Source organism: Apaloderma vittatum, unplaced genomic scaffold, assembly GCF_000703405.1.
Source record: "Apaloderma vittatum isolate BGI_N311 unplaced genomic scaffold, ASM70340v1 scaffold7909, whole genome shotgun sequence".
Lineage (NCBI taxonomy): Eukaryota > Metazoa > Chordata > Aves > Trogoniformes > Trogonidae > Apaloderma > Apaloderma vittatum.
Genome location: NW_009735734.1, coordinates 11883 through 22417, shown reverse-complemented (window position 1 = coordinate 22417; position 10535 = coordinate 11883). Strand labels below are relative to the sequence as shown.

The 10535-nt window shown below is 44.6% G+C and overlaps 1 protein-coding gene across 1 annotated transcript in view; it reads left to right on the top strand.

Moving 5' to 3' along the window:
* Positions 1–1097: 1097 nt before the first annotated feature.
* SHROOM1 (shroom family member 1) overlaps positions 1098–10535 on the top strand; it is a 9626-nt gene continuing 188 nt past the window's right edge. Inside the window, 7 exon segments of the mRNA XM_009876690.1 lie at positions 1098–2440; positions 2480–3884; positions 4660–4730; positions 7201–7771; positions 8129–8302; positions 8830–9102; positions 10478–10535. The exon segment at positions 10478–10535 is cut by the window's right edge and continues 188 nt beyond it. Of these exon segments, the coding sequence (XP_009874992.1) occupies positions 1098–2440; positions 2480–3884; positions 4660–4730; positions 7201–7771; positions 8129–8302; positions 8830–9102; positions 10478–10535 (3895 nt within the window).

The following is a 10535-nucleotide window of genomic DNA, read 5'->3' as shown; positions in this document are numbered from 1 at the left end:
TTTGCAAGGGAGTTCTAGCATCAGGCATAAAAATATTCAGCTGTCTTTTAAAATCTGTGATTTGTTACTGACAGCAAGATCTCTCTTGGAGATAATCTGTCCATCTCTCAGCAAGCCACTTTCTATAAGCCTCTGGGAGAGGTTTTCCAAGCTGTGTATTTTTGAGCATGGATGGAAATGGCATGGAAGCTCACTTAAATGACAAACTATTTTCACCATGTTCATGAAATAAAGTATGATTTGTTTCTTCTCTGAAAAACAATGGAAGCCCTTAAGGAGGAGGGAGAAGGCTGATGAGATTGTAATAATGATTTCCTCCTATTCAATAATCTTCTGGGTTAGTCCGTGCACTGCTTGTCCAGTACAGTTATCCACAGGGCACTGACATGTCCAAGAAACTATCTGTGTATTCGTATTTGTGTGAAATTTTCCAAAAGGAACGTGGAGACAGTGGTGGGTTTTGTGTAATGGGTCACGCTGCAAACCACCCCCACGCTGTTTAGATCCATCTAAATCAGAGTGAGGCACTGATCCACAGCTGTGAGCATCTCTGGAAGCACAACGCTAAGTCACTTCGAAACCTCAACGAGCCAGGTGCCTGTCGTATTGAAGCACCTCCAGGATCAGGCAGCATCAGAGCTGGGATTTTCAACCCCTGAGGTTTATTTCTAGGCAGATTCAAAAACTGGTTTTGATGTTTTGCAGTCATAATGAGAGGGCGTCTCATTATATTGTATAGTCTTTTAGATTTAATGAAGATCTAGAGAACTCTTGTCATTAAAGGCTTCGTTGTTCTGTTTGTGATGAAGGAAATGACCGTTCCAAGATCCTGGTAATTACTGAAGTGAGTAATTTACTTTTAGCTACTCCAAATATTATTTTCAAAGTCTTGTCTTGAGCATGTGTGCAGTGCTTACTGCCTGATCTCCCTAGGCATGAACAGAATCCTCCCACTGAGTCTTTTTCACATATTTCTCTTTCTTTTTAGGATCCGCTAGATATTGTTGGAATGTGACCACAGAGAAAAAAAATGGGCTTTTCTAACAGCTCCGTTGTGGACAATTTAATCAGACTTTGATTTCTGGAAATGCTACAACATGACTTCATCTGGAAATGAGATAGAAAGGTGGACTCACAGGCAAGGTGGCAGAATTGGAGAGCTGGTAGAGCCCATGACCTCTCCTGAAAGTGATAATCGTCTTTCACCAGTGAAGTCGATCAGCAGCGTAGACCATCTCTTGCACCTTCCTGGGAGAGTCGACTCAGCTTACAGCTCCTTCTCAGGGGGATCCAATGTTCCAGAGTATCCCACCCTGTTGTGCTATGATGAAAACTGCTGTTTGCCTCCAGAGCAGGTTCAGTACATGGACTCGGAATACGTAAGGGGTATTTATAATCTCAGTGCAGCAACCTCTGACCTCAGATCCCTGCATTTGTACAAGGCACCAGACCTGAACATCCATAATAACTCTCACAGCACCAGTCATGCTGAAAGCTGTGGAAGCACTCCTCCCCAAGCGACTTTAAATGAGGGACCGCTGCTTCTGGCAGCACCTCCACCTTCTCCTCCCACGCGGCTCGATAGGTATAAAGTCGCCAGGCACCTTGAAAACTCCCGAGGGAGATGCAGCTCTGGAGGTCATGGTGGGTGTAGTGTGCAGGACAGTCGGTTGGCAGAGAGAGATGTACCACAGAGTCGACGCAGGGATGAAGTTACAGAGCAACACATAGTGGCTGCTAGGAGAAAGACTCTGGAAAACAAGGGCCTGTCTTCTGATTCTACAAAGGAGATATCTGTGCCAAAAATTCAGGGGTTAAAGATGGAGGAAAATGGAGAGTGGAGCTCATCTCAACAACCTATAAAGAGAAGCAATGCACACATTTTCAGCAGACCTTCTTCGTTCATTTTTCAAGAATATTTAAAGACTGACTCTGTGGCTAATGTCCCGAAAATCCTTTCTGCTTATAATTCAGTTCATGCTTATAAAATCCCCGAAGAAATGAACTCCAAGACCTATCACCCAGTGTGTACCAACCCTCACACTGTTAATGATACACACAAAGACAAACAGTATCCCTGCGGCGTACGTAAGCCAGCTTTTGGAGAGGCAGATGTGCAGAGCTCAGTGCCAGAACCCAGCCAACGAAGAGGATCCTCGCCCTGTGCTCGGTGCCCGCTCCGTGCCGAGCTGCGTTCAGATGCGGATGAAGACGTGTTTGAAGACAGTTGTGACTTCAAATACGTGGAGAATGCCCCTCTGATTAAAAACGCTGCCGGGAAGCTGAATGGTTGTACAGTTGAAAATCAGTGCTGTGAGCCTGAAGGAAAAATGGGGAGTGATGTTAGGGAACCACTCCTGAATCAGCAAGCCAAAATGCAGAGATCGTCACTGTCCTGCAGCTACGATACTGTAGAAGCAGAGCACGCTCGCTGTGAGGAGTCAGATCAGGGAAATAAGCAATGCTACGACAGTACAAGCCAAATGTCTTTTTTCAGGCCAAAGGAAGGTTCCACATCTCAGTTTTTACGTGAAATCAAGAAAGACAGACAGGCTGATAACAGCAGTCCTGATGTTAGCACCCATCTAGAACAAGAGGAACCTCCAGTTCCTTATCAGAAATATCGACCTGAATTTCAAAAACAGCTCTCAAAACAGTTTCAGGATGATCTTGCTGGTGAGCAAATAACCAGGCAGACAACTCCCATGCTTTACTACCTCTCTGGGGGGAAAACCACCAACATCCTGCATCACAACAAGCTCACCCAATGTCAGGAGGACTTGAGGAGCTCGCCAAAGGAATTTACAACAAGCAGCTCCTCTGGCTCGGCACAGTGTCTGGAGGCACAGAGGGAAAACCATCAGCTCCAGAGGATCAACCACCACCATCGGTGTGGTGCTCACGATCTCCTGCTTGAGACTGAAGATTTCATTCTGGGGAGTCCTGCTTCATCCCTGGATGAGAGTTTCAAGAATGACTATAGGGAGAAACTTAAAGTGGCTCAGAAAAAGGTTCTGAGAGAAACCTCCTTTAAAAGAAAAGACTTACAGATGAGTTTGCCCGTTAGACTGAGGCAGAAACCCTCTAAAAGGCCATCAATTGAACACCTGAGGTCTTTCTCCTTATCCAGTGGAAGTGAGGATGCCAAACCTGCTCCTTGTTCCCCTCCTCATCTAGAATCCTTGGAAAGTTTCAACAGAGATGAAGAAATTAAGAGGCCACAAGCAGGCAGAATAGGGGGAAGGAAAAGGATAACAAAGGAGCAAAAGAAACTGTGTTATTCTGAACCTGAGAAACTTGATCAGCTAGCAGACAAGGAGGTACCATGGGGTCAAGTCAGGGGTGAAATCACTGAGCAGGATGTAGTGGCAGCTAGAAGGAGGACTCTGGAAGACAGGGGGAGGGCACTTTCCAGTTCAAGTATCTCCAGGACAGAGCTAAAACAAATCCAGCACACTGCACTTATCGAATACATGGAACGCAAGATTAATCAGAGACCCGGTGGTTGCCAACAGCTCCCGCTGCAGAAGCTGCCCCTGCAGAAGAGGCTGTCGCATCCCAAAGGGCCTCCTGGCAAGGTTTCCAATCCGAATGGGAGCAGGAAGATGCAAAACAATGAGGTTTTCTGCCAAGATTTCTCTAAAGATGACTCGCCAGATGTTTTTCCTCCCTTGGCTTTTGTTCCCCAACTGAGCGTGACCGGTGGGTGCGATCTCAGCTCTGCTGCTGCCACTGCAGAGACCTCAAAGCACGACCTGTCTCCCAGCGCTGTGGACGAGAGCGGTGCTAGCAAGTGCACGTCAGCAGAAAGTCTCCCCCAAGCAGGTGATCCTGCATCTGGGAGAGCTCGTGAGAGATCAAAATCAACTCCTTCTTCCTCCCAGGTAAGAGAGATTACGATACTAATTGCTCTTTGCATCCAGCTTATGATCATCATCTACCTGTTTTAGAGAACTCCAGGACTGTTCACATGAAAAACCACTGAAGATCATGAATAAGGAATTAAAACTGGATTTATTATTGTTTTTTAGCATGCAGTAGAGACATAATTGATGCGGAGGAGAAGCCACATTTGCTTAATCTCTAGGAAATACCGCGTAGCTGTTTGAAAGAAAAATCATGCTCTGCTTTGCAGCGTGCAGGAGAAATAACTGGGGGCAATTCTGAGCAAAGTGCTACCAAAGTTAATTTGCCTAAAGGTACCCAACTGCATAAGGGTGACAAAATTCCGCCAATGCTGCCTGCTTTCTGAATTGTTATCACACAGAATCACAGGATGGTCGGGGTTGGAAGGGACCTTGAAAGATCATCCAGTCCAACCCCCCTGCCAAAGCAGGATCACCTGGAGCAGGTCATATTTTGTTGCTGGTAGTTCTTCGATTTTTCTAGGAAAACAAAGTGGATGTTACTTAGGAAAAGCATAACAGCAATTTAATAAATAGAGACAGACAAACTAAAAAAACCCCAGCAAACACCAAAAAAATGAACAACTAAACAAACAAACAAAAAACCCCAACGAAAAGAGCACAAACCTTGATGAACCTGCTCGGAGATCTGCTGCTGGTTTCTATTTCTGGGGATAACAGACAGGGGAATAAAATTAAACAGGTGCTGGTTGTGCCAGTGCTGGTTTTTGCACTGTGCTCTTGTCATTTCCAGGACGCCGAGGGACGCGTGGCCGGTGCAGCGGCTCCATCTCGGCGCTGTGAGAGCTGTCTCGGCCCCCCCAGGTAAGGCGACATCCCAGGTGTGTGGTTGTCTGCGTCTGTGTCCTGGGATCCTTCCTTGTCCACATAGGAATATTTATCTGCTAAGCTACTCGTTTCATTTTGGGGACAGTCTTTAAAATCATTTCTGCGGTGTGTAGCGAAGGTGGAGGATGATGCAGAGCATCTGAGCCGCTCTCCTGCGGATCTCTGAGATCACAGCTCCCTCATCTGAGCCCCGGTGAAAACAGCATCTCCAGCAGCTCGGATATGCCCAAAAATATGTGTATTTTCAGTAAGATTTTGAAGTTTTTCTTAAATTTCCTAGTTTAGCTAAGAGAGCTTAGCAGGTTAGCATGAATGTAACTGGAAGTTCTGGGCATAACAGTAACATCAGAAACATATTTGATCATAGCTCTATAGTATGTACTAGGCAATGAAAAAGTGAGAAATCCAGAGCTGGTTTCATTAGTTATTAATTTATATTATCATCTTTGGGAAATAGCTCTAAGTACAGGTTTCATTCTGTTACAGCTGTACTTCTATTTTTTTTATGGAGGAAAACAAGGAGAAAATCTTTGTTTTGCTCCTCAAGAAAGTGCTGCTGAGCTGTGGTAGAAAATCCAGACTAGACTGAGCATGTTTGCTGTATTAATTACTCAAATAGAAGTTGCATCTGGGAGCAGCAGGAAGACCATTCCTCCCACCAATAGTGTCCGTAGGTTAGTGGAAGAAAAGACTTGAGGACAGGAGTGCCTGCCTGAGCCGGGTAAGCAGTGCTGAGCTGCAAACCAGCCACGTTCTCCACAGAGTCCCACATCTGCATCAGGACACCTGCCCAGACAGGCAACGGCTGGAGATAGCGTGAGGCTCCTGGGATTAAATGCAATAGCCCAAGCATGTGGACGCTTTCCTAGCACAACAATGTCTGCTGGTATTATCCTAAATCTGGAAATTCCTCTGTGTGTGTCCCTTCGCTGGGGGTTAGGCAGGCTCCACTGGCAGGCAGTAAGTCTCATCGCTCTCCACCAGTCCAGTCTCCTTCAGGAAAAGAAAATGCCGACCTACCTTCATATCTCCACGTACAGCTTGGGAGAGACCTCAGGCCATCCCCAGAGAAAGGGTTAATTAGTACCTTTAGGGGAGAGAAGGGTCAGTTCTCTCCCAGCTGCGTTGTTCTATGTGACCTTAGAGAAAGAGCTGAACAAAGATGCACAAAACCCTCTGCAAACTCTCTGCCTGTTTTGAGGGAGGTTTCTTTGTGCCTACAGCTTTGAAGGTCACATGCCAGGTTAATAGAGTTAGAGGGGCTTATAAATCTTCTTTCCATCTAATCCCTCTGGCTTTCCTCTCTATCATCCCCTCATAATTTTGCTAGTGAAAAAATAGATTTGTTCCTTGAGTCGTGATGAATACAGTAGTGTTTGTATATACAGATGTGCTGTTTTCACAAGCAGTTACGTGGATGAACATCAGTGGTTGCAGAATATGGTCTACGCTTACTCCAGTCATCTTGTGTTCGGCAGTGCTCCTGTATTTGAGCAAATTCTGGTCCAAAGTGTATTTTTACATTGCATATATCTACTTATGCTGTGATCATTGATATAATTATGCCCTGCAGACAGTAGCTTTTTCCATCAAAGCTTCTTCTGAAGTGAGCATCAGAAAACTCAAACCCCTGGGTCAGGCATACCTTGGCCAACTCAAAAGTAGAAGTTTGGTCTCAAAATGGTTAACTGAAGGGATTTAGTACAACTTTTACTCAAGTCTAATGGCCGTTTCAAAACAGAAACCTCAGGTCAACAGTGTTTCCTCTGTGTTAGTGTTCAGCTCACCTGAAGAGAAGGAAGCACTGGATGTCTTCTCTAAGAAGGATTAGAAGTGGGAAGGGAATGATGCACAGGAGACAGTGATGGCGTCAACCAGTTCTCACTCAGGCTGAAACTTTCTTGCTGTAGGTGCAGGAAGGTGTAAGCAAAAAGACAGTAAAGGTTTGCCCCTTGCAATACAGTTGCTGTGTTACAAAAGGCCTGGTAGAGGGAAACATCAAGTGCAAATCGTCCTCCTGTTCCTGCCAGGTGCTTCCCAGATGTGGCCTCGGAAAGGTCTTGGCAAGCCCCAGTCCCCAGCAGTGTCTCGTCCTGCTGGCATCGTGCTCACCAGGGCTGCTGGGATGGCTGTCTGCTTTTCATCCATTTGCCAAATAGCATCAGGGTGACTTTTTTAGGGCACTTTTTACCAGATTTATTTCAGAAAATGTTGATCTTAATTAGAAAGTGAGAAGTTTAACAGGGATTCTAACAGCTAGATGCTTTACATACCACCCTTTTTCCCCCGGCAAAATGAATAGGTATTATGGAATCTGAATTAGAAAATCTTTACTAAAAAGAGGAGACCGTAAAGATAATGACCTTAAGCTGCTTAAACAGCCTGCAAAAATATCTATTGTAAAGGAAGTGTCTCAATTAAAAGGAAACGTCTTCTTTCCTTATAGTTTCCGTGATCCTGAGAAAGGTGGATGTAAGAATCACGAATATAAAGGCAACGACATAACTGAATGTGCAGGTTGTCAGGTTAAGAAGGAGCCAACTCTCGAAACCTCTGTTCTTATCCAAAGAAGCGGAAGCAAGGATGATGCTCAAGTGGAGAAGGAGCTCAGGATGAAATCTCTGAATGGCGACGATTTAACAAAGCATCCGGAGCAGCAGCCAGTGGCTTCTCAGGAGCAAATAATGTGCTGCTGCACAGCTCAGCCTCACCAAGGAGACAAAACCGCAGCCAGAGGTTTAGTCATAAAGGAAACATCCGTGCACAATAGCCAAGATGGTGTTCTCCCCGAGAGACACACACGTCTGCTCGAGAGGAGACTGCAGTCTCCTGAAGACCAGCGGTACGAAGAACTTGCTATGGAGATCATTGCCAAAGACAATTCTCTGGTTGATATTCTCATGCCTCATCCTGTCAGAAGAACTGCTCTAGACCTGATGGAGGGTCTGTTTCCTGTTAACCTTTCCATGCTGGATAAACCACACCGGATAAAGGGAGATGTGCAGGAGAATGAGTAAGTAGACAAAACCAATTATCTAGTGTTTTAAGCTGTTCTAGTGTATAAATATCAGGTGTGCTAGGAGTAGGATGACTTGAGCATATTCGTTTATTTTTGCTTCACTAGGAAAATATTTTAGCTTTCTGGTTTACATATGAAGAAATATCTGAGGCTATGGGTGCGGCATGGAATAAAACGTGATCCAACAATACCTCACGAAACGGGACAAACCTAAGCTCCAAATCGTTTGTTCTCTGTCTTTTAAAAAGTTAGAAAAATTGCTACTGTGAGAAGAGAGCAGAGTGATTCTGAAGCTGAGATGGATAAAACAATAAATACAGTGTTTAAGAACAAAACTCTTAAGTGTTTGCCACAGATATTTATCTTCTATTCCAATGGCAGGAAAAGTAGTAGAGATGCAACAGAAGAATGTCCTGAATCTGAACACAGTATGAAGCGAAGGAGCGAAGATCCCAACTCTAAGGGAAACCAAGTCCTGAATAGGAGCAGGGACAGCACTGATGACCTAGATGACATCACATCTAAGAAAGTATGTAGATGACCATCAGAGTAAATGCTGTTTCTTTACTACAACAAAGAAGTTGTTGTAGTAGTTTCCCTATCAAACAGCCTCCCCTCCTTGCTTTGCCACCCAGGCGCTGTGGTTTGCTTGAATCACCCCTGGAACGGACTTGTTCTGTGCATGTTATAAGTGAAATTCCAGTCCTTGTAAAGCCTAGAAACAGAGCTGTGACTTCACACTCATGTCTTAGAGCATAACTGTGCATTATCATCCTGTAATCTCTATTGTGGTTCCCCTCTGACTGATCGGAAGCTCCCTGAGCTAGGGATTATATCACCAGTTAAGGTGATTACCGGTAATTTGCTTTTCAGAGCTTGAGAATTAAGTACAGCTTAGAAAAATCTTTCTTTTCCTTTCCCAGAGCTTAAAAGTATTTTAAAAGTCCAAAATTTGACAAAGACATGGAGAGGAAAATCCGTTCTCTAGAAATGATATGGATTGTCTTTGGCAATAACAGCTTCCTATGGGGTTTTGGTTTCTTTTTTCCTTTGCAGCTGGAACTCATCTCCAGTCTCCGGTTGAAGCTGCAGACCCTGTGGGGGGAAAGGGAGCTCGTCCTCTCTGAAGCCAGGGCGTGCGTGGAGCAGGGCGAGGAGCTGGAGGCGACGGTGCGGGATGTCTGCAAGCCCAACGAGTTTGAGCGCTACATGATGTTCATCGGCGACCTGGAGAAGGTTGTGAGCCTCTTGCTCTGCTTGTCCAGCCGCCTCGCCCGAGTCCAAAATGCCATGAGGAGGATCGACGGCAACACAGACGCTGAGGAGAAGGTGAGGGGCAAGCAAGCCGGGTATTTAAATGTTCACTTCTCTCCAGGCAATTAGTGCCTTTGAAATTGCACTGAATGGGCTTGTCTTAACTGTAGCAAGCAGGAAGAAGATGTGGTCACAGCCTGAGATAAAATTCCCTGTAGTTTTACTCAACCAGCCTATTTTGCTGGAAAATTGGGAATTGTCTCATGTCACCAGGAAATCTTTCCAAGTCTGAAATACCTTTTTTTGCTGGACAAAACAAGCCAAATTTATCCCAGGAACAACACTTTCCTGCTGTCCTTATTGCTTTTACACACGGTTTTATCAATGCAATACCTGCTGTTGTCTCTCAGTTGGAAATTAGAAAAGCACAGAGTTAGAAAAGCTGGGATTTCCTGGTGCCGTGCTCCTTCTGACCTGTAGCTCTACAAGTTTGTCATAGTTCATGTGCAGAAGTGAAGTCACCAAGAGAGTCCTGTGATATGGGGAGTCGGGACCTCCCTGCTCCAGAACATCAATCCTGTTAACTTGAATAATTTTGCTTTTGTGAACTGAGGATGGCGGGAGGGGGTGCTTCTGTGTCTTTAGTGTAACAGAAACACATTAATGTACGTAGAAATACATTAAAATAATTTATTCAAGAATTTTAATAACAAGCTCAATAAAGACTTATTTCCTGCCAGCATTTTACACCCATCTCCAAGTCGCTGCGATAGCCCCAAAGTCAGCAAAGCCAGCAGTCCCCATCTTTGACTCCGTTTTCAGGGTGCTGGTGGTGACCGTTGCTCTGTGGTACATTTATGGACATGGTCCTGAAACCCGACATTTTCCAGCTGCACTATCCCTGTGCAGATCACTACAGCTGAAAGAGAATTAGTTAAAATGTGAAAGGGATTAAAATGCTGTAGAACAGGCAAGGCTTGATTCTTGTAGGTTTGTTGAAAAAAAAAAAAAAAAGCCTTTGATGAACAGTTTCTGTCTGCATCCAAGTTATTTTATTGTGTGTCCTTTCCACTGAAGTCACACTCTCTTTTTAATATGACATTGACGCTCTGGCCACACACAACTCACAAAATATAAAGATATGTGCCTTAGAGGGCTTCTAGTTGAGTGACAATGGATACAGGATACTTTAAAATTACCAAAATGTTAAGTATATAGATTATTTTTCCTGAGGGCAGCGTGGAAGATGTGGGCCTTGATGGGGTTTACTGGGTATTTTTACCTTACAAACCACAAGAATGAGTAATTCAATCAAGAAAAAACTCATGTGGAACACAAAGCCCACAAGAGGAAGTAATTAAATCAGCTTTGGCTTCCAAGTGAAGATGTAGAGTCTGCCAGGAATGATGAGTTCTTACAGCATGCTGCTTTTGTTTTTTCATTCTATTAGCAATCGCTGAACGAACGGCACAAGCTCTTGTCTAGGCAGCGGGAAGATGCAAAAGACC